We start from the raw sequence: 27,244 nt of genomic DNA on the forward strand, positions 1-27,244 counted from the left end.
TAAAACTAAACTAAACTAAACTACTTGTGGAGGGAAGGGGAACGGACTGGTACAGATTGTCAGGGAGGATGAAGTAAACTTAGGACAAAAAGGAGCAGAGAAAAGCTGTGTGTGTGTGTGTGTGTGTGTAAACCCATTTCCAATGACCTCAAGGTCACGGGCATTCTGCCATTTCTCTGTGTGTGTATGTGTGTGTGTGTGTCTCTGTGTGTAAAACCATTTCGAATGACCTCAGGGCTACAGGCACTTTGCTCTGTGTGTGTGTGTGTGTGTGTGTGTGTAAAACTATTTCTAATGACCTCAGGGCCACAGGTACTTTGCCATTTGTGTGTGTGTGTGTGTGTCTGTGTCTAAAACCATTTCCAATGACCTCAGGCACTTGGCCATTTGTGTGTGTCTGTGTGTAAAACCATTTCTAATGACCTCAGGTCCACAGGCACTTTGCCATTTGTTCATTTGTGTGTGTGCTTGTTTGTGCCTGTGTCTCTCTGTGTAAAACCATTTCCAATGACCTCAGGCCACAGGCACTTGCCACTTGTGTGCGTGTCTGTGTGTCTATGTCTCTGTGTGTAAAACCATTTCCAATGACCTCAGGGCCATAGGCAGTCACTCTGCCATTCTCATGTTTGTGTGTGTGTGGTTTCTCCAAACCCACCAAATGAGTTTGACAGCTCTTTAAGGCAAAGCAACCAGGAGGGGGTGGACGCTAATTATGGTCCTGTTTAATAACCTCCCAAGCAAGCAAGCGCCTTGTGAAATATGGATGTGAGGAAAAATTGGCCCCCACCAAATCTCCTCTAGAGACAAGGCCACTATTGACAGTCCCGATGGCATTATTGAAGCCACCCTTCTCCATAAACCCGGGCAATTCGTGTTGTTGAGATTGAGCGGCAAAGGATATGGCGGGGCCTGTAAATCGCTTACCACAGAGTGACCTGATCCCACCCCCCCCCCACCCCCGGCAGACACATTGGAGCCAGCCTCGGCCGGCCTTTGGGAAATGTGTGAACAGCCTCTTTTGTCGGGGGAGGCCCGATGATAATTAGACGGCGCTTATCTGCCCTTTGATGTTTGCTTACTCCAGCCGCGCTTGCCTTGGGGCCGTGGCTCATAAGGGAAGGGACCCGGGCGGGCACGCCCAGCGTGGACACACAGCCCTAAGCCAACGCGCCATGACCAAGGCTCCTTTCTCCGTAGAATGGCTCTCCCAGAGCAGCCGGCCCAGCAGCAGGCAAGCCCAGAGCAGGCCAGAAGACAAAGAGGCCGCCTTCTCCGAAGGCTGCCGGGCCCAGCAGGAGAATCCTCCGGTCCGGGAGAAAAGCCCGGGTGAAGGTATGCTGGTCCAGCCGCCTCTCCCTTCGCTCCAGAAGAACAGGCCGCCTTTGCCTTCGTCGTCCACAGGTACCTCCCTCCTCGTGCAGAGATCGCGGGTGGGAATTCCCGCTGAACACTCTGCCGCAGCGGCCGCGGGCAAAGGGATCGGGCTAGAACGGGGAAAGAGCACCGGGAATGGACGATGGAGGCACCGGGAGCCTCAAACGGGAGGGCTGCCGGACTGGCCGAGGCCTCGGCGTGTTGTGTGTTAGAGCAGCGTTTTCCAACCTTAGGAACTTGAAGATGCGTGGACTTCCAACTCCCAGAATTCCCCAGCCAGCTATGCTGGCTGGGGAATTCTGGGAGTTGAAGTCCACGCATCTTCAAGTTCCTAAGGTTGGAAAACGCTGTGTTAGAGAATTACGACGCGAAGAGCGGCGGTGGGGTGGGTGCTCCATCCAATTCATGGTGCCTCCTTCCGGAAGTAATGGCAGGCAGCTTCCATTATTCTTAGGGCGATGGGATTCGAGTCCGGAATAACGATCGGAGCCCCAAGGGGGAGACTCCCGGTTGTCGTGTTCTACCTAAAAAAACAAAAATAAAAGGGAGCCGAGGGTGTGCTTCAGCCCTCGAGCCTTGCCTTCTCCCGTTGCTTCTTCGCCTGACGATCATCGAGGGGGCCTCTTGTCAGATTAAATCAGCGTGGCTTCAATTTCGGAAACTTGGCCAGCTGCTTCCCTACCGGTAGAAAGAAACGGAGGAAATCGTGTTGCCTGATCTTGCGCTTGTTGCAACGAGCACTAGCCTCGCTCAGCTCGGGGAAATTGCCTCCCCTCTAGGCTTACTAGAGGGCAAGTAAATGGAAGAGGAGAGAAACTGGAGGCTGGGAATGAATCACTTTGCGCTTTTAGAGATAGGAATCGACAAAGCTAAAGACTCCTTTTTAAAAAATAGTCCTAAAGCTCACTTTCAAAGGAAGTAGATCCATTTATTTCCCATCCCAAGAGAATTGATAAAAAAAATCGGAATGGGTTCTAAATTATATGAAGGAGTTGCGTATACTTGGGACCCGCTTACGCCGCGTTCGTTGAATACTGCCTTTCCATTTTTCTTCAGATGTAAACTTTTCTGAAATGCGCTTTTCCAAACCTTCCTCGCTCAGAGGCGCTCCAGATTTGTTGGTCTGTAATTTCCATTACTGGTCAAGCGACGACATATAGGCCATTCTATCCGGGGATGAAGGGGGTTACAACCCAGTCCATCTAATTCTAAGCAATAGATCGGGGCACCCAGCCATTTTTTTCTTGGGGAAAGAAAAACGAGAAACGTTTGCTCCTCTGACCCCGACCCTTACCTCTTTTTTTTTTCCTTTTTTTTTTTGGAATCATTAGTTGCTTCCAAAGTGGTGTGGAGCACTACGGAGTGTGGGTCCGACGGCGAAGGAAACTTCTCCGAATGCCAGACACCAGAGGACGGTGGAAGCCGAAACGCGAATACTCGCCGTTTGCGCACTGCTTTCAGCTTGGAACAGATCAGGACCCTGGAGAGCTCCTTCAAGCGGCACAAATACTTGGGAGCGGCTGAAAGGCGCAAATTGGCCAGCAAAATGCAACTCTCTGAAGTCCAGGTATTTATTTATTTATTTTATTATATTTATATACCGCCCTTCTCCCGAAGGACTCAGGGCGGTGAACAGGGCACATATAAATAGAAAGTACAAAAATTAAAAAGGATTAAATAATAGGCCAGATAAAAACAATAACAAAGTAAAAAACCCCATTAAAAAACCTAACATCCCCCATCAGGCCAGGCCAGGTTGTTCAAATAAATGCGAGAAGCCCGTGGAAAGATTTGCGGGAAAAGTCTTCTATTTTCAAGAAGTAAAAAAGGAGGCCTTTCCATAATCTATGGCCCTCTCAGCGGCATTCTGGACCCTACTTTAATTTTGCCAGAATTCCTTGGCTTATCACCATTTCAATGGAAAGGGAAAAGAGGTTTGGGAATGGGGATTTTTTTCAAGAAGGTTTAAGGACAGATGTTTGGGCTTAAGATAGGCTGAGCCAATTTAGCAGGATCTTCATCCAGATGAATATGAACTGAATTTTAACCAGTGTTGCAACTGCTTCTTTGGTGGATAGGTTTATTTTATTGGTTTAATGTGCTGTAATTTAATTTATAGAAATTTGCCACATTCATTCTCCATCTGATGAGCTCCCAATGCTTTAGTTTGTCTTCAGCTATGATGGCTAAGAATTCTAGGCAGGCTTTGTTGCCTTTGTGCATCTTGAAAGCACCAAGTTTTATAATATAAAACAGTTTTTATTTCAAATCTTCATCAGAGATGCCATTATATATCCAGCAGTGGATATCAGCATTTGTTTCATCACTCTATTGAAATATAAAGGGAGCAGAATGAGACTCTCCATTTGTGCTAATAAAGGATACTGATTCATCCACTCTGTTTCTTTCTATTTCTGCAGATCAAGACATGGTTCCAGAACCGGCGGATGAAACTGAAACGTCAACTGCAGGAGATGAGGCCAGAACCATCCTTCCATGGCTTACCATTTTATGGTCACCTCCCTTTTGGACCTCAAAGTGGTCCCTTGTCCTATGTTTATTCACCACATCAACAGACTTTCACCAGGAGGGATTCTTCTGGCATTCCTTTCCCTCCAGTGCCCCCTCCCAACTTGGATCCCAGAAACACCTCTGGAGGACAGCCAAGTGCTATCTGGCCAATGCCTACTCCCTATTTTGTGGGATACCAAGACCCAAGAACAGTATTCATGACGCTATGAAGGATTTTGATGACCAATAACAGTCAATTTGCACTTGGTAATCAAGTGATTACCAAGAGCTACAGAAATGGACAGATATGCTGTGAAGAGCTATGTTTTGCACAGACATTTACAAATTGAGTGAGTGAGTGGGAAAGTGATACTTGTGTAAAGACAATGTGTGCAGTATTGGTAATAGATTCAGCAAGATCTCCAGGATGTTTGATTGTCATACAAGTGAGGATTTGATATGGAAGTATACAGACAACTCCAAGATGTCTCTCCTGGACACATCAAAGGCAGCTGTTCTTGGGGAAAACTGATCTTAAATGGCAACATCTCTGGCCCTTATGCACAACCAATAACAAATTGTTATGTTGGCAAGTCATATATTCATTGTACAATGTTATTCTTAGGCTCTCTCCAACCTTTTAATTTTTCATTAGAGTCAGTGGCATGATACACACCTTAATTTATTAAGTACAGTTAATTTGGGATTCATAGGGAGATGCTGAAAATATATATATATATATATATATATATATATATATATATATATATATATATATATATATATATATATATATATATATATATATATATATATATATATATATAGATCCTACCTGGCAGCATCTCTTCCAAGTTTTAAAGCATTAACTTTTCCAGCCCTCTGTGAAAATGCTGCAATTTGGATCTGGGCCCTTCTACATGCAGCATATGTGCTCAATGAACTATATATTTTTTCTCAGGGATCTGAATGGGAACTACTTTGTATACATACATGCATACATCAGGTGGAACAGAGAGAGAATTGTAATCATAATAGTTGTTATGTGCTTTAATTGTTCAGCTATATGCATTATTGAGATAATACTTGTTACAGCTGTATTTTCTAGGTCAGAGCTGTGATAAACCAGAGCTGAGTTAGTGAAGCTGAGATAATAACCTTTTACATGCTCCCTAAAGTTACATTTGGGTGCCAGGTAACTCATAAATATCCAACTGGCTGGTAAACTTGAAAGAAATTGATCTGGATAGCAAGGCAATCCTCTTTAAAAATGCCCTCATTTTCTTCTTTCTTGAGTTATTCCAAGCTATAGAATTAGTTCCCACAAGAATTGTATCCAATTCTTTTTTTTCTCTTTTTAGAAAAGAAGTCAAATTTTAGCTAGGTTTTCCACATTAAACTAGTTCATGATGGTTTTAATTGTTTTTATCTAATTTGGTTTTCTTGATAGATTTTTCTTCTCTCTCTTGAATACCATCTAGGCAAAAAAGCTGGGATTTTAAAAATATACACAAATAGTTTCATAGTTTAAAGCGTTATTATTTTAGCCCCCACCACCACCAAAAAAATACCTGCTACTCACATATTGATTTAATATTTTTATTGGGCAATGGAAAGTTAAAAAAGAAGCTTCTGAAAAACAAAGAAGTTAGGGCCTCTTATCAGGAAAACAACTGTACAATGCATTGCATTTATTTACCAAGTCTGTTCAACGGGCATGCAAGAAACCAGGTCAGGTTTATCCCTGCCAATTACCTTAAATGTAAATGAGTGCCTTTGAATCAGCCTTGGAAAGTGGCTTGCTTTACCTTCTTCCAAGGGCTGACAGTGACTAGGGGTTGAGTTTAATTCAACCCCTTTAACCACCACGTCAAATTGTCTGCCAATTACCTTAGAGGTTTACTATTTTTTTTTATCTTAGGGAAAAGATTGTTCTTCACTTTTAAGTGATCTGCTCCAATAATACTCTTGCTCTGCCAGCCGAAACATTTGGCAGGGTCAGAATAAGAGCCTAGTGGATTTCATTCTACTACCTCTAATTATAATGATATACTGTGTATTATCACCACTAACAATTTTTCTCCTTCCATGATATTAAAATGCTACCAAGCTTTGACTCTGCTTTTAGCCTTCTTTAATTTCACATCAAAGAAAGCCACCTAATGATAAAGCATTAGCACTTTAAATAAAGTGGCTTTAAAATGGTCATTTCATTTTGTATCTTGGGAATATTCTTCAGGAGCAAGGCTTATTATTGTATTGTGATTGCTCTGCTTTTGTTTAATGTCATGGGCTAAACACAGATAATACTTTTAAACAAATAATTGTTTGAAAAAAAGATCCAGCTGAACTCAGGGTCACACTATATTTTGGAATTTCACTTTCATTTTTTCATAAAGTTGATTTCCACCTAATAAAAATTCTATTTTTATTTGAACTGCTTTACTTATTCATTGATTTTCACCTTTTGATACGATGTTCTGGATACATTTGGGTTTTGTTCTTCCTCTTGGGGATTGGAATTGGAAAATAATGGGTTTCCCAAAACATTCCATCCAGATCTGGGCTAAATTGTGGCCATATAATCAATTAAGTGCACATCTCACACACATACAAAGCATACTTTAATACATACTAAAATATATTCTTTCCCAGATAATCTTCAATAGCAAATTAAAAACAACTTGGGTAATGCAACTTTAGGATCCCAGATAATCTTCAATAGCAAATTAAAAACAACTTGGGTAATGCAACTTTAGGAATATCTGGAAGCAAGCTCTGTGACATACTAAGAAATTTTATAGCATTTAAGGAAGAAATGTGAACAAATTTCTCAAATCCAATGCTGTGATTGCTGCCAAGCTGAAACCCATCTTCAGCTAGCATGATCTACTTTAGTGTAAGACTAATCATATGTTTCAATTTTTTTCTTTGTTGCTGGGCTACCTATTCTCATTCTGCAATAAAAGTGATCCGATGTCCAGCATATTAAAATAAGAATTGCACTGCCTTTCTGCAATTGCATTTAATCTTTTAGGAATGCCTAATATAAATGCATGATGTTTGAGCTTCTCACTCACGACAATGAACCCAGTCTGCCTCCAGTATTTAAATCAACTACAATTCCATATGCCTACATAGGATATACATATATACTTCCTTCTATGCAACTTTGAAAATGGCCAGAAGGGATGGCATGTAGGCATATCCCAGGTATGTTTCCAGATTTTATCACTGAGTTGAGCCAGGCATAAGAGCAGCAAACAATTGAAGGTAATACCTTGATATGGAGAGTAATAGATTAGATGGTCAATGAGACTCTAGAAACAACTATTTAAGGGGATAGGACTAAACGTGAAAATCAAAAAGAGGTCATGATAATGTCTAAAAAAAAGAAAAGAAAAGAAAAAGTTAAAGGTAATTTTGGAAAATCCTAATGTGTCCAAATCAATCCAGTAAGTATCCAAGTCATACGGAATGATCTATCATTGCCAAATGGTTCTGCAAAAATGGATAGGCATAATACATCCATGTTTGTTTGTTTTTTTGCTAACTTTTACAAATGGAATTAAAATAAAAAATAAAAAAAACTGAATAAACCATATGGGATTGGATCTTAAAATAACAGAATAGCTAATACAAGCTGGATACTATCCCTTGATTTTTAACCAACAGAACCATAACAATTGGATACCATCACCTGATTTTTAATCCATAAAGCAAATATATATATCATCATCATTCTAGCATTTCCAGATTTGGCAGCAGGAATCTTAATATGCACATTTTATACTAGAAGGGACAATCGCTGACTGATGTTTTCTTTTGACATACCCAGGGCTTTTTTTCTCATAGAACGCTCAGAACGGAGTTCCGGCACCTTTTTTGGATGGAACCTTGTAGGTTAGGCAAGGCAGGTTGTATGACATGTGCGAGTTCCGGCACCTTTTTCTTTTACAAAAAAAGCACTGGACATACCAATAGCATACTTCATTAACTGTTCTCTTCCAGCATGTTGGACAACCACCTCAGCAAACTACCGCCATTACCTCAGCTCTTTGAAGCTGACGGGGGCTGAAATAATAAAAAAACAACAACAACTAGAAAGCAGGAGATTAGCCTGTCCTTGATATATAAAAATGACACCTATCTGCAGCAATGGCACCTTGTAGACAACAGCAATGAAAGGAAGCGTTCAGCTCTAAGAAGAATGGAGACTCCACTCTTGATATGAAAGAATTACCAGATGAGACTGATGGCCAATCTTTTGATCCAAAGAATGAAGAAGTTGAAATTTGGACCCTAGGAGCAGACAAATGCAAAAAGAAAATAACACCTAGGAACAGAAGGTCTTATCAGTCAGATTAAGTTTTTTTTTCTTCTTTTTTCAGGCTGAGCTCAAGATATCTTCTTTTATCTGTGCTGACATAAAGGAGAAATTGTAAGACAGAAATCTCTGTTGATTGTAAAGTAAATACTAACAGGTTATCTCATATGGTATCTACATGCAGGCTGAAGATAATAGGTACTCCTAAGTTCCTACAGGCAATGAGACAAATGGATGATTGAATTATTTTATGGATTATCTGAAGTATTGAAAAAATGCTCAGAAATGGATTTAGGAATGAGCACAGAAAATTTCCTGGGGGGTGGGGGGGTGGGGAAAGTATCTTTTTTCCCTTAGTGAAGGCAATTGAAGCAAGGGAAAAGGCTTTCAACATACTTTTTTCTCTATTGTAATCCAATCAAAGCACATAGGATTTCCAAATCAATTTAAACAAACGATGGGAGAGGATTTAAGGGAATTTACACACCTGCCTTCAGAAGAAGTAAATCAAACACACATGACATTTGTAAATTGCATTAATAATTGCAGGCTGGTTGCTTTTCCAAATCCTTTTCCTTCACCAGATGACTTAATTCAAAGGTGACGCCTCAAAACCGCCCAATGATGCTTCATTCAATTGTTTTACCTCCAGGGCAGATGACAGATGGCCTTAAAGATGCCGTGGCTTGAAGGGAAAAGGAAGAGGTGAGAAACATCAGCGGAGTTGAAAGAAAAGCCAGGTTCTCATAACAACTATGTTACTAGCTTAACAACTGTGGTGATTCACTTAACAACTGTGGCCAGCGAGTTTGTAAAATGGGGCAAAACTCACTTAACAACTGTCTCACTTAGTGAAAGAAATTGTGGTTATAAGTCAAGGACTACCTGTACACAAGATTTACAATCATACAGAGCCCTTCATTGGGAAGAATGGAAGCATAGTTTAATTTATTTCTACATTAATAAAACACAGGGTCCAAGGCCAAATGTAGACAACTCTTGAGCTGCTTGCAACCTTTGACATATACTTTTTCTAAACTATCCAATTGCATTGTAGAACAGAGTGCTATTTTCGTACTGCTAATGACATAAAAAAATTAACAATCCTGCTGAAGAAATCAGCAACAAGCAATAGATTCATTGTGACACTCTGCTGAATGTGTGTATGATATGTGTGCATAAATAGATATAAATGGGTGGGCATGTATGTAAATGTATAATTTGCAATCTAAAGATATGACTCGGGAGGCCAAAAAATAGCCCACATCTGAGCTCTGCTAACTCAAGTGTGTAAAATAAAATGCACTAAAGAACAAACAAGTGAACTGTATTTTAGCTCAGGTTATTATGCCATCCCAGCCTGTGTAGATTTATAACTCTCGGTGCTCATGTTAACTTAGACCAGCTTTCTGCTTTGTGTGAATAAGCTACTATGCTGAATTTCTTCCTCTCTAAGGGCAAAGTACAATGACTACTTATAAGTAAGTACCTGAGGGAGAAGAACCAGTCAAGCCAATTTGTATTAAGATTATTATGCTAATTTTCCTTCTAGAAAGAGTCTAGATTGCTTTCCGGAAGCTTAACATGTTGCTCAATGATATTTGAAATGTATAACTTGACAATTATGAGTTAAGCTATTTCTGTAGAGCAGAGGTCCCCAACCTTTTGGGCACCAGGGACCTGTTACATGGAGAGAGGTTTTTCCGTGGGTGCGTGGTTTTGTGTGCTGCCTGCATCGCGCAGATGGGGCTTTGCTTGTTTATGCAGTCCGGTTGCTGGCATGCCGTGGCCCGGCACTGGTCTATGGACCGAGGATTGGGGACCCCTTCTCTAGAGGCTTGAATGTCTTTTTAAAAGGATCCACAAGCTTTCCTATGGATGGATTTCTTCTGAGATGGGTTACTCATATTTCCAGTCTCTCATTTTCAATTGAATATTATGAAAACTGGCAATTGTGTCATCTTAGATATACAATTTTATCCATCTATCCATCAATCGTCCATTCATCTATCCCTATTGGGGTCCCCCTCTTCTTGAATGGAGATGGAAAGAGTTAAAGTAAAAGGGAACTATTACCTATATTAATTCCCTATTTTATTTACTAGGAAACTTCAGTAACTTTCATAGACAATCCCCTCCTCCAATTTGTTGTCAAGCAGAGACTAAATGCCTTAGCTTTGTCACTGATCACTGTAATCTTTAAATCTTTGATCGTGAGAAAAAGAGAAAATCTTGGAGTTGATGAGACAGAGAGAAATTACAGCCTCCAGCTTTATGTTAAAGTTCCCTCCCAGGGCAACAATATGGAGCTATATTCAATACCAGATTTCTGGTTAACCAGATTAACAGATGCATTTCCCCAAAGCCAATTCCTCAGATGCTTTCAAACTTGAAAGAGCCCAGAGGAATTCTTTAATTCACTGAATAGTTTTCCAGCTTTGTGGCCTCTAGCTATCTGAGACTTTAGCTCCTTGCCAGGAGTTGAGAGACACCACCTCTGGAGGCTGATGGGTAAAGGAAGGCTACCTTTGGAATATTTCAGCTGATGTGTCCAGCAATCCTGGGACTCCTTGCTCCTATAGCATTACTCACCCTGCATGTAAGTATATAAAAGCAATACTAATGATATTAGGATCAAAAAGAGCAAGTCAAGAGTCTTTTTGGAAGTGGGAGTGAACAGTGGCACAACTCTTAACTGTTGGTAGTAGCACAAAATTCATGTCACATGGTGTCAGACTTAAATCCAATTTTTAAATGTATTCATTACTCATGGGGATCTAATCTTACTGAAGTTCTGTCACTAAAACAACACCTCTGTGGGATTATAAGCCTCATACTTTTCTTCTTGGCTGACATTAAGTAGGGAACATCTACTGTATGAATAAGTCTCTGTGAGGGAGGACAGATAGACTCCATGGAGCACATCCCACTGTACTGTTATTTTTCTAGCAACTTTGTGTAGTTACTTCCCTTCTCAATAATGTTACACGTTTTTACCACCCAACAATACGTACAGTTTTGGATATCACATCATCCCTGAAACAATGTGTGACATGTTCAGGCTGTGCACAGCTACCTTTAAATAAGGTACACAATAAGTAAAAATAGCCAAACCTGGCTTGATTGCGGCCCGCTGGTTATGGCTTATTCTTAGCCTTGAGTTTAGAATTGACTTGCTTCTTTATTAATCCAACCCACTTGCATTTTAAGCTCTTTGTTTTTTAAAAGTTAAAGGGACTGTTTTATACCTCCCCCCCTATCATTTCTTTTAATCCTTTTAGCTTCACTTAAGATCTATTGTTGTAGAGGCTTTGTGCTGGTTAATGGTAGCAATATTGATTGATTTGATTTGGGAGAATGAGATAAAAGCTTCCCAAATGAAATGGCACCTAACGCTCAGAATGAAAGCACGACATGTCATTTACATTTAGACATGCTCCCTAGACAGTTACCCTTTCTCTCCATCCTTGATTGCTGCTTGACCAGAAACCTCTTGGAAATACAGGGAAATCACCCAGGCCACTTGGGTTTTCAATCTAGCGAATAAATCTTCTATTGTCATTGACCGGTGATGAATGTGACTTCATAACAGAAATGGTCAAATGCAAGAAAAATGAACCAAGCAAAAAACAGATGAAAAATCAGTGGAATAAAAGAGTGCAGTCGTTGACTTGAGTCTTCTCTGAATTAGTAGCTCTTCTACCGTTTGGCCAGACAAACCAGCAGGGAATCGAGCTGTTTAAGCCAAACCTTGATGTCCTCAGACTTACTGGAGCCAGCCTTGGAGCTCTGTGAAATCATTTTAGAGCCAGTGGTAACTGGGGACTTCTCACCCTACAAGTCATTAGCCCTAATTGCCATATATTATCACTCCCTTTGATGTGCAATTAACTGTCTATTAACCAGGAAAAGCTCTTCCCCTTCTCCAAGGAGCTGGGAAGACTTTTAAGTATTGATAGGCAGCCCCGTTGTGTAACTGGAAACTCTGGAAAAGTGGAAAAAAAAGGGATCTGGATCTCATCCAGTTGGCTTCGGCATGGAGGCAAAGGCATGTGAAAAGGAAGGGAAACTGTCAAGGGACAACTGGTTGTGAAAAGGGGTGGCAAAAGGAGGGTGAAAGGAACTGACAGGAAAAGGACAGTCCCAGGATTGTGCTATAATGGGGAGACCTTGTCAAATGGTAAAATATGGAAAATCAAAGAAGCACTGAATGAACCACAAAGGCCAAAGAGTGGGTCACCTTCACATCCATTGCATTCGTAATGGCCAAAACATCCCTTGGCTTCAGTCATCCTGTACATGGATGGCATGTGAGAGATGTGTAGGTGTGTGGATAAACATCAGGCGGACCTTCAAAACCATTATGCAGTGCAGATTAAAAAGTTGCAAGAGCCATTTTCACTCTCCAAATATGGCCAGCAGCTACTTTTATAGCTTGTCTATGGTATCTTTCATACAGTAAATTGAGAATAGACAGAATAGAAAACTAGACAATGCTTTACTTTGGGGCGTTTTAGATGTAGAGTACCTCTACTTATGCAAGTCGAGCTACATTGGGAGGCAGAAGTTCAAGATGTCCTTAACTTATGGCTCACCATTGGGATGCTTTATTAGGTCAGGAATGGGACAGACTGCAAGATGGGAGAGAGAAAAAGCAACGACTAAATCTCTACCACAATGAAATGAAACATTCTTCCAGCCACTACATAAGATCAAAAGCATGGCCAAAATAAGTTGCAAAGCATCCTGAGAAAATCTGCATGGGAAAAACACTTGCAGAAAACTGGAAGAGTGACTTGAACATTTAAAAAGCAGCAATCCTGCAAACCCACAACAAAGCCATCATCAGCGAAGCCATGCCCTAAACATATTCCTTCTGAGAAGATTTCTCCTTTGGTTCTGGTGCCAGAGAGATCAGAAAAGCAGTCCTTAAGCCCTTGTGTGAATATGGGGGTGGGGGTGGAAAATTACAAATCTCTTCCCAGGGTATTTCATCTTGCTGGCTTTTTGACACTCAAATCTTAGGCCAGAAGCTAATGAGATTTACTCTCATCAACTGTATTTTAGCCCCCTCCCCCCAGCTTTATTACACCTTCAAAGTATAACCCCCTCACCGTGCTTTAATTTTCCCAAACCAGGAGGGAAATCGGTCAGCCAGGAATCCTAACTGGCAAAGAAATGGAGACCACTATATTGTAAAAGGGATGGGGTGGGTTAGGGTGTCAAATTATGCCTTCTCATCGTGGGTCTCTGTGTTGTCCAATTCTTCAGTGGGACAAAGTGCCCCTATCTTCTACTACTATTTTTTTTTTTCTGTTCAAAGCAAGCCAGAGAAAAGGCAAGACAGGGGACAGGTTAGTGCTCATGGGTGCTTCAAAACAGAAGTTTTTTTTTTTAACCTGGTTAATCTGGTTCATGCCTAATTGACCACCTAATAGCAGGGATCATGACATCAAAGGGCCAGCTAAATAAACTTGTTAGCATTTCCAAAGAGGCGGTGAGTGTTACAAACAGCCATCAATTCACCCATGGTTGATACTGAAAAGGGAAACTGCCCCTCCGTGCAGATAATGATGTGTGATCTTAAATGAAGCTTTGGAGGGAGAGGGGAACTTTATTATCTCCATGCAAAGTCTGAGGACAATAAGAGTCTGGAGGGAATGAGGTGGGAGCTGTCTTTCTTCTGATTCCTTTGATCAGCAAAGCTCAGCCATGAAGTAGCTGAGAATCCAGCAGACATGTGGCGCCTGGTCCCCAGTCCTTCTTCTTCTTCTTCTTCTTTTTAAACAACCTCTGCAGGCAATTGATTGGAAGGTTATTCTCTAGGAAGGAACAATCATTTCTCTCCATGTACCTTATGGCCTTGCAGGAAGTGGTTACGGGGCAAGAGGCCAAAATCCCCAACAAATTTCCTGGCACAAAAATGTAACTCCAGGGAAAGATTTACCTGTTGAACTTTTGCTAGACATATTTTTATGGAAGGACTGAAACGGGGCTAGAATGAGGGGGAAATTATCCCAAGGGGAATATTTACAACCAGATCTTCCAGAACTAATAGTTAGAAGGATTATGAGATCTAATGGTCAATAAACTGTATTGACAGGGGCCAACTTGATTCACACCAGTAACTAAATAAGGGCCAGTTTATCCAGGATTTGGTTTCTTGTAATCTATTTCCAGCTTGAAACTCTGAGGGGAAAAAAAACTCTTTAGTGAGAACTTGTACTTTCAAACCTCTTTCTGTTTGACAGCGACCTGTTTTGATACCAAGTTTGTTTGCCGTTTTGGTATCTAGTTAATTATATCAGCAAAGGAAACAGCCTTACATACAGGACTCTTTTAAGCTAGGAAAAGGGTTACCTCTTTCAATATTTATTCCTCAGTCACTTCTGTGTTGACATACAAGACCAAAGGGGCTCATTAGTTCCCAACCTCTGCAACTTCAAGATAGGAGGACTTCAATTCCCAGAATTCCATAGACAGTTGCAATCCTCACATCTTAAAGCTGCTGAAATTGGGAAATGCCAATTTAGCTGAAGAATAACCTTCCCTGATTATAACTTCCAATAGTTTCCTGTCAAGCCTTATTCCTTTCATCACTGCCGACTAAAGATAAAGTGAGCATAAAGTCTCCCTTAATTCAAGCCTGCTGGAGATTACATGGATTACATTCTTGACAATAATGCCAGTTTGGTATAATGGTTAAGGCATTAGGTTAGAAACCAGGAGACTGTGAGTTCTAGTCCTGCCTTAGGCATAAAGCCAGCTGGGTGAATTTGGGCCAGTCACTCTCTCTCAGACTTAGGAAGGAGGCAGTAACAAACCATTTACAAATCCTTGCTGCAGGGACTAGTCCAGGTAGATGCCAAGAGTCAACACTGACTCAAAAGGCGCACTTCACACAATCATGGGTGCAGATACTATTTGCCTTTGCCCCCTTCAACTTCCCAGTTTATAACAGAGTTTCTGGGTGTCCTTGTGATCTTCCAGCCAACTACAAACCAGATCCAACTCTACTTAGTTTCTTCAGGATCAGCCAATATGTTTTCATCTGCTAGTCTCCCCTCTTCAATTGTGTTTATTGAGCATATTTATCAATCTCTTTTTGGCCCTAAAAATGATATCCATTCCAGTGGTTTTATAGCTGAACCGGTAAGTCTTGGAATATTGGTTTCTATTAGAAAAAAATGCTTACAGAATGCAACCTTTATCATTTGCTGATTTAAATTAATTATCACATTATAATTTAGAACAAAAATTGTCATCCCTTTCTGAATTGTTGACACAAGAATCTTGTTGAGACCAAGCATCGACTCAGCCTCAGAATTTATGCTTGTTCTGTCAAAAATTCTGTTTCTGACTCTGGATACTAATAATAAACAAACACACATAAAATATTTTTGAACAACTATGTACATATAGTCTTTACTCCACACTTTGAATGTGCAAACAAAACTATTTTGGGACAGGTTTAAGATCAGGTGGATACCTTTAATTTCTATATCAATTCACATCTTTTTAAACTTTAAAATTCATGTTTAAAATCCCATAACATCATAATGAATTATTATTCCAAATCATAATTAGGTGGCAGCAAAGATAGATAAATAACCTTTATTGTTATTTTTTTTCCTGTGGGCACAATGGCACACATTAAAAATGAAATTTAGTTGCTTCCTCTCAAAGAGTACACATACATAATACATATTTAAAACATACTATATACAACATATGTATAGACCTACATCCTTATCTATAAGTAACATATAAATATTATCCACTGTCCATCTTCAATACATAACAGAAGGAGGAAGCTTAAGAGTTAGACTTGTAAATGAGAGCATACAGATCCAGTGTTTGAATTCATAGAAAATGCTGATTCAAAAATCAAAAGAAATTATATTGTGGTTTTGCATATACACGAACCAGTCATAACCAGCTGGCCTCCTCATTCCTTTTTTCTACTACACGAGTAACTTAGCTGGCAATACACAAATATTCCTAGTAGTGGTGTTGTGGAACCTGGATAAATGAACTTCTGAACAATCAGGGGTCTTCAAACTTGGCCCTTTTGACTTGTGGACTTCAACTCCCAGAATTCCTCAGCCAGTGTGCCTGCCTTGCTTTGCAACCTAATGTAAGTCAACATGGCAATTCATGGGGGAGGGGAAATATCCCTTCTTCACCTTTCAATCACTTTTTGTGCAATTCTGTTTAGAAGCCTAAGGAGTCCTCTAACACGAGTGTCTGAAAGATGTTCTTAAGTTCACCCATTTCCAGAGCCAAATTTTAATATTATGAAAATTAGTGCTGTGCTTAAAACTCTAATATTTCAGGTCCTTTATGCTATCACCAAAAATTAGTGTTACAAAAGCCTGGCTATGTTCATTTGCTGAGCTATGGATGGCAGCATTTTAAAATGCAGCATGTTGATTTTGGAATATTTGCTTTGCTCTAAGTAAGTTAGGAGACTTTTCCTCTAAAAGAAAAGAAGAGCTCTGATTGATAAGTTTTGCTGAATGGATAATTCCAAACTTAAGATGAAAGAGGAGAATAATCCTTATAATTGGAAGAAAGCAAATCAGTCCACACAGTAAGATGGATGAAAAAACTTTCCTCTGGATTTTGATTGCACGTGAGCAATAGTTTTACAGGGTGCCTTCAAAAGATTCCTGCTAAAGGGTGCTATCTGACTAAATGAATTTAGTGTATCTATTCACATTTGACATAAATGCATCAAGATAAGAGGAGGACACATCAGTCCTGTAATCTTAAAATTAATTACTTTGGTGTAATCCCACTCAGGGGAAGAGGCAGCTTCCATGAAACTGACTTCAGGGTGATCTGTACAAATCAGATTGGATCTATGATAACTTTTAAAAAGAGAAGCAATCATAGATCTTATTGGTATTAAAGTCTTAACGTATGCTTCTAGAACATAGCTTTACAACTGTAGATTAAAAATGATAATCACCAAGAATTTTACATAATCCATTATTTAAAGGAAGACTTGAGGTTTTTTAACCTCTAACCTCCATAAAAAAAACCCTCAGAATGGCTTATGTACCCTTTGCTCCCAGATATACAGACAGACCTTGACTTCAAACATTCACTTAGTGACTGTTCAAAGTTACAATGGCCCTGGAAAAAAGTGACTTATGAACATTTTTCAACACTTACGATTGTTGCAATATCTCCGTAGTCACTTGATCAGAATTTGGACACTTGGGAACTGGCTCATATTTATGACCCTTGCAGTAAACCAGTGTCATGTGATCCCCTTTTGGGACCTTCTGACAAGCAAAGTCAATGGGAAATCCTGATGCACTTAACAACTGTGTTACTAACTTAACAACTGCAGTGATTCACTTAACAACCGTGGCAAGGAAGGCCGTAAAACGGGGCAAACTTCACTTAGCAAATGTCTACCTTAGCAACCTTAGGGACGCGGTGGCTCAGTGGGTTAGGACGCTGAGCTTGTCGATCAGAAGGTCGGCAGTTTGGCGGGTCGAATCCCGAGTGCCGCGTAGCAGAGTGAGCGCCTGTTACTCGTCCCAGCTTCTGCCAACCTAGCAGTTCGAAAGCACGTAAAAATGCAAGTAGAAAAATAGGGACCACTGCGGTGGGAAGGTAACAGCGTTCCGTGCGCCTTTGGCGTCTAGTCATGCCGGCCACATGACCACGGAGACGTCCTCGGACAAGCGCTGGCTCTTCGGCTTTGAAACGGAGATGAGCACCGGCCCCTAGAGTCGGAAACGACTAGCACGCATGTGCGGGGGAACCTTTACCTTTACCTTTTTACCTTAGCAACAGAAATTTTAGACTCAACTGTGGTCACACGTCAAGGACTATCTACAGTCATCGACAGTCAAAAGGCATATCAATTTAATAAATGATGATGAATGTTTGCCAGAACCACATAAATTAAGTTCAACTAATAGGTGGTGGCTAGTGTATCAGGTTCCATTATGGTGGAGATTTGAAATGGTTTTTCCTCTACTAATTTTAGCTCTCGTCATTAGAAGGGAGAATTTATGACGAAAGATTGCTTGTGTATGATGCAACGATTCCCACCTGAGAGAGATGATAGAAGCTTTAATCAATATTAATGTTGATTGGATTCACTTATGCCAACTGATATCCTGCCTTTTTTCTCTGTGAGTAGAAAACCAACCCCCTGCCTTCTCAATAGCCCTGCAAGTCTGGCTAGGTTGAAAGAATAGTGAGTAAATGGGGATTTAACTTATGGTAGTTTCCCTTACTCCAGTACTCTATTTGCTAAGCTGAAACTATTGTTCTCCAATAGAGCTAAGTAGGGTCAAAACAGCAAGCTAAAAAGAAGGTGGGGAAAAGCAACCACACCCAGAACAAATTAGCAAAAGCCCCCAATTTAAAAAGATAGCAATATATAATAAACATAAAGCAAACATTAAAAAGATATTGAAACACTAAAAATTATAATGTAAACGGAATGATTCTGTGTTGCTTTCTTGCAGGGCTCAGAAGAGACCAAGGATTATTTCTACACAGCTGTAATTGTTTCTCTGACCCAACTTTCATTTTTATAGCCAACGGTACAATAGCATTTGTGGCATCATGCAATATTTATAATCGCGATTTCAGAATGATGTGTTGAGTAGACCTTTATTTACATAATAAACCTTCAAGCAATATGTTAAGTCCAGGATTGCTAATTTGGACTTAAGAGATTCTCAATTTAGGTTTAGCATAAAGGCCATGCTTAGCGTTTCAGATTTATCTCCAGAAAGATATTTTGGAGCATAAGAGGCACCAGTGTAGCACATGCCTGCAATACCTGAAAGCAGCATTATGCATATAAAGTTGTTCTGATCCACAAGTTCCAGGGGTAACTTTCTTCAGCTGGTCCTGAGGATAAAAATGACCTATTGCACAAATAAATCCAAGAAGGAAGAGCAGGTTACAAAATACATGCAACCTTTCTTCAAGGCTACATTCATTGTTTATTTTTTATTCATAGCACAAGCATGCACACACTGGCCAGACTGGGTGTGGACAAAGCGGATTATGTACAGGTAACTCCTGTCCCATTACAGTCGTATGTTGTTATGGTCATAAATTGGGTCGGTAATGTTTTACAACCTTTTTTGTGGCACAACTGTTAAATGAATGCCACGATCTTTAAGCGAATCCATTGTTTACTATCATGCAGTTTTGCCATAAAAGTAACTGGAAGACAAGACGTCTGTAAAATGTGGTCAGGATGCTGCAAATGGCCGTAAATGCAGTTGTGTTGCTAAGCATCTGAAGTGTGGTCATGTGACTGGGAGGGGGAACCTTTGACCATTGGAGCTTCAGAATTGAGTTGTACCTCCCTTGTTCCAGGTAGGTTGTAACTTCAAACGTTCGGTAAGAGACCACTTGTAAGTAGAGGACTACCTGTAACTATTTCTGGACTGGCTCCTGAGAAGCATTGCAGAAGTGAATGAGAGTGGTCACCCACAAGCCTAAGGTGAATGGTCACAAATCGTCCTGCCCTGTAAGACAGACCAGGAGCAGGTGAGTAAATATGAGGCAGGCATTTGATGGCCATGGTAATGATAGACCCAAAAGATGGTTGGTGCATATAGGAATGTGTATGCGTGTGTGTGTGTGTGTGTGTGTGTATTTGGATGCAAGACCTTAAGTGAACTAAAGATGAACTAAAGTTAGCTGAAGATTAAGTATCTGCATTTCCAGGAACTCATGATCAGTCAGGTGAGTTGGCTACATATTTGAAAAAGGAAGGAGGAAAAATGGGACTTGCATTAAAGCCATGTTTAATTAAGATGTCGAGTAGTTCCTACACTTGCAAATAAGGATTGGTTATTAGGTATTGAGTCTGCTGGAAAGAAAGAAAAAAAGAAATTCCTAGCTGGTCTACAGCTACAAGATCTGCTAAAACCTGGACAAGTACAGTACTAGATAGCTGCAAATAAATCCACGAAACCATCCAGATAGTTTGCTGCCCTCTAGTGATCATTGAGATTTTTATAGCTCAGAGCGAACTCTCCCCCTTTTTGGAAACATTGAAGTCCCATGAGGTCCGTTTTTGATTCAGCGTCATGCCTTTAATAGTTTTTTTTCCTGGAATCTACCAGCCAATGAAGATAATTTCGTTGAATAAAAAAATATATATCACCCTACATTTTTTTTATTTTGTTTCTTGTGTAGATGTTGGAGGAGTTTGGGCAAGTGCAAACAAGTTATCCAGAGTGCCACCTAAAGTGGTTGATTTCTACTGTGTTCTACTGTATTTTTACCTTTGTTGTACATGCCTAAGATCCAACCTCCCCCTGTAGTGCATTTAGCATTTGTTCTTGTCTGCTAGCTGAACGGAATAATGTGCATTCCCTCCTAGGCCAAATTTAACATGGCAATCTAATTCTGCTTGTTATCAGTCCCTTCACAATTCCTCCTATCCGCTCTCAACATCTAATTGCCCTATTTATTTATTTATTTATTTATTTATTTATTTATTTATTTATTTATTTAAACCTTAATTCTCAATGCTTTCAATTTCACATTTTGATGTGGGCCAGCAGCAATCCTATGAGTTTCCTAAATTGGAGGATTCAAGTAAGTCAAGGGATAATATGCTTTCTCCGCCCACCCTCTCTGGAGTTAGGAGAGGTGTGGCTTGGGCCACTAAAATTTCTTGGAAAGAGCACTGTTCAGTCACCAGTTTCCTCTGGGCAATGTGGAGCGGGGGAAAAAATGGTCAGTGATATCTATGATAAATCTGAATGCTCCATCTGGATAGCCTACAAACTGGGTTTATGTTCTTTCCTGAGATACTCAGAGAGAAAGGGATGGTGACAAGTGGGCGGAGGAAAGTCACCAGAGGGATATTTAGAGGAATAGACACCCCCTTTTGTCTTGTTTTTCTCCCTGAATGGTATGGAGAACTCAACTTAAGCCTTTCCCTGCCACAGTGTAGCTTGGAGAATTCAGGACATTCATTTCAGGAGGGTAGAATTCCTTTTGTTACCTTTTCCCAATGCATCACCCAATGAGAGAGGGTGAGGAAGCATGACCCTGAAATGTGATGCTCCTGTTCTGTACCAGCCTGCTACCGGCCCTGCAGAAAAGGCAACCCCTTTACAAACGGCAAGAGGCTGGAATTACGCCTGCCAAATTTATTACTACAAAAACAAACAAGACACGAACCAAGAAACAGGAGCTTTAAGAAACACTATCCGAGCGGTTGCCTTCAGCAAACCAGCCCTCCCACACATTCCCCTTATATAGAGTTCAGGGCGTGGCTTCTCTCTGCCTCCTTCCGAGAAGCCCCATTGCCTTCCTCTGTTTACTCCTGACTGACTGCCTCCTGCGTCGGGCGTCCTTGAACAGGGCAGCTGTGGGTCATCTTCATCCACACTGTCAGGCTCACACAGCTGGGTCTCCGTGGTGACCAAGTAGGAGGGGCCTGGCTGGGGGCTATCATCAGCAAGATCTTCAACCCCATCAGCAAGGTCTTCAACACCCCCCTCCTCCTCTGAGTCGTCGACCCAACTGCCGAACCCACAGGCTGGCCCTGAATCACAACAGCTCCCAATTACAGCGGGCAGAGAAAAATAGCAAGAACCATTTGATAGGAGTGGCAGAGAGGCAAATCTTCTGTTTTCCAGAGTTGCTGAATGGCAGACAAAGAATAATCATTTACTCTTTTCATGTACTAAGAATTTCTTTGTTCACCTCTCTGAATCACTGGACTCTCCATCCCACCCAATAGAAACCTTGAAGAAGGTATTTGTTATTGTATTTTGGCCCCAGGTTTGATTGGGAACTGCCCAGAATTCGGCAGGTGATGGGCAGTTATATAAATGTGTTAGATAAATAAATACATTCAAGGCAACTTTACTGCCTTGTTAATCCATCTTGTATTTTAAATTTAAAGACTAAAGATTTACAACATATATTTGTAACAGAAGTTTAAATTTAAGCAGGAAGGGCTTTCTTAGGGAAGGGCAAGGCAAATGGAGTCACTTGGGATATGGTTTCTGGGAGAGCTCTAAAAAGACTAATTAAAAAGAAGATGAATTGACTTAAATAGATATAAGGAACAACCTCTAATGTTTAATATTCAGTGCAAAGCATAAATATTTAAGCAGTGGTTAGCAGTTGGGGAATATTGTAAGGAAAGGGAGAACGTGTTACTAAATAGTTTTTTCACAATGTTTTTATCATTATAATTTTATGTTTCTTCTTTTTCTATTTTAAAAAATATATTTCTATGTGATCTTTGGTTAGGCTTATGTAATTTTTTTAAAACGATGATACCTACTTAAAAGGAAGTGCTACTGGGCAATACAGTAATATACACATAGCAGTGAATACAGTATTGGTTTCAAGAGGCCCGTGTCGCAGTCAAATTTTGCAGCCCATCACGTTATTAACTATTTAATTCTTTGCCTTATTTTTTGCTATCTTGATAAATCAAAAGATTTAGACTCACCTCGCCCCTGCTGCTTCAGCACCACGGACAGCAACGGAAGGCTCGGAGCAGAAAGTAGCCAGAAAGTTTCGACCTGAAGAAAGTGGTCTCTGAAACGCCCTAGCTCAGGGGTAGGCAACCTTGGCTCTTTTATGACTCATGGACTTCAACTCCCAGAATTCCTGAGCCAGCCGGCTCAGGAATTCTGGGAGTTGAAGTCCATGAGTCATAAAAGAGCCAAGGTTGCCTACCCCTGCCCTAGCTTTTCTTTCTGGCTTTCAAGCTTAGTAATTTTATAGACTAGATTAGAAGATACCAACCTGGTTGGTCTTGAAGACTATTTGACGGGTGTCTTGAAAAAGAAGTCTAGAAGGGAAAACTAAATAAACCATTCGGTATAGAGACCCATTCACAGCGTTCAACAATTTGGAACATTAGTTATTATTATTGAAGGAAAGGCTCTCAAGCCACCCATGCGTTGGGACATTTCTAGCCCGTTAGCAGATGTCCAAATCTGACCTTTCAACAATTGCATTCAGATCCATTGTCTTATTGGAGCTACAGCTCTACAAGTCTGTGCTGCTTTACATCCTATATCAGCAGCTGAGTTGCCCTAATGACTCCAAGGAAGATTGGTTTGTTGGCTTCTTTTTGAGTAGACATGAAGAGCATCCAAGCCGCCACCATTCAGCCACCTCCAGCCCCACCAGTACCAATTAATAGTAAGATGGTCCCTTCAAGCCATTTCCTAATAGAAGTGGGGTTTTCTTTTCCCCGAGGCAAAGCTTTTTGAAAGGTAAGGATCATCTTCCTAGGGCTTAGCAGGGAACCTACGTTTATAACGTTTTCTCACTCCCCTCCCCACCCCATTATTTCACACCATTCTTCAGTACAGCATCACTGTATTTTCATATCCAGTTCAGACAAATGGACTATTTATATATTTTTTTCTATCTACAGGAGGCCCAGTTAAAGGAGTTCTGAAATCAAAAGTTAAAAGTAAAGGTGTTAACCAAAAAATTCCTTCTTTTCTTCACTTTTCGAGAGTTCACACCGAATCCTTGGCACCTTACTCGCCACATCTTCCAAAATCTTCCGGTTCTTGCACGTGAATCCTTTTTATTTAGTTATCTAGTTTAGTTTTATTACTAAACTCCGAACATCCCAACATCTCTCCTACAATTGCAGATTCCCTGTAGCTTTCTACCTCTGTTTCCCTCCCCCTCCCCTTCCTATCTCTGGAATAGTCGAAAAGTCACTCGCTATTTTGAGCCCCTCGGAATGACCTAAGGGCCGGTTGCATCATGTGAAGGCTGTGCCCACCCCAGCTCCGGCAATGCAAAACAAAAAAAAAATTGCGATATGTCGCAAAACGTTGCACGTGAATATAAGCTGAGAACAGCCACATGGGTATTTGATCTGTGACCCTACATTTTTTTTAAAATTTAAAGATCACTCGCTCCCCACACGCACACGATGCAGACTCCGGTGACGTCAGACAGCAAGGAAAACACTGTTTAGCCACTTCGCTCGGCCACTTAGCACGAAGTCCCCCTTTGTTTTTTCTGCGGAAAACTTTTGATTTCCCAGCAACCCCTGGGCTTACTAATGCACAGGTGTCAAACTCGCCGCAGTCACTTTTTGCACTGCTGGAGCTGGGGTGGACATGGCCTTCGCAAGATGCAACCGGCCAGCGGGCTGGCAGTTTGACACCCCTGTTAAAATGGGAAGGGTGGAAGGCATCCCAACCATTCATCCTTTTATTATTTATATACTGCTCAAAAAAATAAAGGGAACACTTAAACAACACTATGTACTGTATTTAATAGTAAAGGTAAAGGTTCTTCCGCATATACGTGCTAGTCGTTTCCAACTCTAGGGGCCGGTGCTCATCTCTGTTTCAAAGCTGAAGAGTATTTAATAGTAGGATGTCTTATTTTCTGTTTCCTTTATTTCTTTGAGCAGTATATTTATTCTTATTATTACATTTATATTCTGTCCATGTCACTGTCAAGCAACTCTGAGTGGGGTTTTTTTTTTTTTTTTTGCCCTCTGGGGGCTCATTCTGGGCAGTTGCTGTCTTTGACGGAAGCCAAGGCTAGAATGGGGAAAACCCCCCCACACACACACAGCAGCCCCCAGATTATTTCTGATTCACAGCGGGATTGAGTTGAAGGCAAAGGAAAAAAGCCGATGAGCCCCCCCTCGTGTTTCTTTTAGGGGTGGGTGACTTTTTCTTGGCTCTGTTTCAGTTCTCGTCCAAACCCACGTACGCGCATTCACACGTGGCCACCGCTCCTTCTCAGTCCGCGCCTTTTGACCGGGCTCAGTTCAACTTTTGGACGAAATATTTGCGCCCCGAATTGGCTCAAGATTCTCCGTCAGGACGCCGGGGATAGCCTCTCTCTCTCTCCCCCTTAGCTCTTTTAAACCAGGATTTCTCCACCACGCGTCTCGAGTGGCGTTGAAATCCCAATTCTCATTCATTGCCAACCAGTCTTAAACCCAGGAAGAGCTTTTAGTGCAGGGGGTCTTCAAACTTGGCCCTTTTATGACTTATGGACTTCAACTCCCAGAATTCCTCAACTAGCATGCCTGGCTGACGAATTCTGGGAGTTGAAGTCCACAAGTCATAAAAGGGCCAAGTTTGAAGACCCCTCTTTTAGTGCATCCGGGCTGCAAAAAACAAAACAAAACCAAAACCCGGCCGTTCACGGCACGCCAACAAGGCGATTCAGAAAACTTTCGCACAGCTCTGACATGGGGAAACCGAGAATCAAGGATCGGCGCCAAATTAGCTGTTCCTTGACCACATAAGACAGGGGGTCTTCAAACTTGGCCCTTTTGTGACCTGTGGACTTCAACTCCCAGAATTCCTCAGCCAGCATGGCTGGCTGAGGAATTCTGGGAGTTGAAGTCCACAGGTCATAAAAGGGCCAAGTTTGAAGACCCCTGAGTCATAAGGAGTATCCGCAGAGTGGTTTTTTAAACAAAAAAAAGTCAACATGGCATCCCGGGTGGAAGCAACGTTTTTGAGCACGCTCTGAGGACATTCCTGGTGTCACCAGAAAGTCTCGCTTTCTCGCGTTTCAACCAGTCGCGCGTGGCTCTGTGATTGGGCGCTTTAGCAGCCGGCCTTTCGGTCCGCTTATCTGCAACCGCGAGCGTCGAAGGACGATCGGGTTTGGCGGGGACTCCGGATCCCTCGCTGATCGGCTCCCACGCCTGAGTCTGGCTCCTCGCTCTCCCCCCTCCCCCCCATGCCCGCGGTGGGGCATTTGCAAGCGAGCAGCCGCTAATTTTTTTTTAATTATTTTTTTTTTTTACAAAGCAGATCAAAGGCCACGCCAGATTAAAATAAATGACTCTCAGGCAATCGCAGGCTGGCTCGGATAAGGGAGGGGAAGAAAAAAAAAAGCCACCTCGGGGTGGGTGGCGGGGGGGGGGGCGCCTGGAAAGGCGAGGCAGCGATTAATCGGCGGCAATTCCACGTGGCTTGCCAGTAAATCGCAGCTGTTTTAAGTAAGGATTTGGCCGGGTCGAAGTTAATGGGATTGCCCTGGAATATCGGGAGCGAGGCAATAGCGCTTAAGTCACACACTTCAAAGGGGATCCCCGTTGCGCAATTAAATGCTCCAGGGCGGAATTAGACGGCTACGATCGCGGCTCCTGCATTCTCTCTCCGCCCCCTAGCGGGCAAAGAAGGAACACAGCTCGCGTCTTCCTGGTTTTCTCGTTCAATAACGACCCCCCCCCCACACACACACACAAACTCACTCCTCCCCGCCCGAAATCCTGAAAGGGAACACAAAACTTTACTCCGTACCTTCCTCATTCTAGGGATTCCCAGATTTTCTTCAGGCCGGATAGCTATTCCAATGCAATTCTGCGCGTAACTGAGATGAATTACAGTTCATATGCGACTGTTTCCCAGGCATTTTAATACTTTGCAGGCTTTTTGTCACAGAAATAAATATTATTTGGGATTTCTGCTTTAGAAGAATCGTATGCGTAAAGAATTGGTCACGTTAAAAAAAAATCAGTTAGCAATAAATAGGTCAGGTTCTGAGTTCATCAAGACTTCTAATCCGTTTGGAAGTCAGGTTTACTCTGTAAAAGCTCAAGATGAGCTTAACAAATATAGGGCAGCTGTACCAGGCTGTGATGCAAAACTGAGAGGGTGTTTGTTATCTTTATAATATATCTGTTTTTCTCCCAGTCATTTGATTAGCTTGGCTCTCGCTTTATACCCCTCTAATGATGTCTTTCCTTATCTTCATCTTTCCATCAGAAAGGTCAGGGAGATTGACAGTATGCTTTGTTTTACATTGCAGCCCTTTGTAGTTATCCATTCAGTGGTAATTAGTTAGTCTTGCAGGTTCTGATTGCAGTCACTTGATATAGTCACACAGAAGGAGGATTATTAATTTTAATCTGTTGCCCTCAGTCATGAACTGTGATAAAGAATATTCTCTCTATTCGTCAAATATGCCTGGTACTATAGTTTAGCTTAAAATAGAGATAATGTAAATAAACATAGATAAACATCCATCTACATTTAAACATTTCAATTCTTT

General features: G+C 41.3%; 1 protein-coding gene across 1 annotated transcript; it reads left to right on the forward strand.

Annotated features, from left to right (window-relative positions):
* Window positions 1-1,172: 1,172 nt before the first annotated feature.
* Window positions 1,173-4,115, forward strand: VENTX (VENT homeobox; the record flags this gene model as incomplete). The annotated part of the gene is made up of 3 exons (XM_083363314.1): window positions 1,173-1,401; window positions 2,706-2,941; window positions 3,795-4,115. 3 exons carry the CDS (start codon window positions 1,173-1,175, stop codon window positions 4,113-4,115), a joined length of 786 nt encoding a protein of 261 aa, XP_083219440.1.
* Window positions 4,116-27,244: the final 23,129 nt, after the last annotated feature.

This window comes from Vipera ursinii, assembly GCF_947247035.1.
Source record: "Vipera ursinii genome assembly, chromosome: 5".
NCBI classification, from domain to species: domain Eukaryota; kingdom Metazoa; phylum Chordata; class Lepidosauria; order Squamata; family Viperidae; genus Vipera; species Vipera ursinii.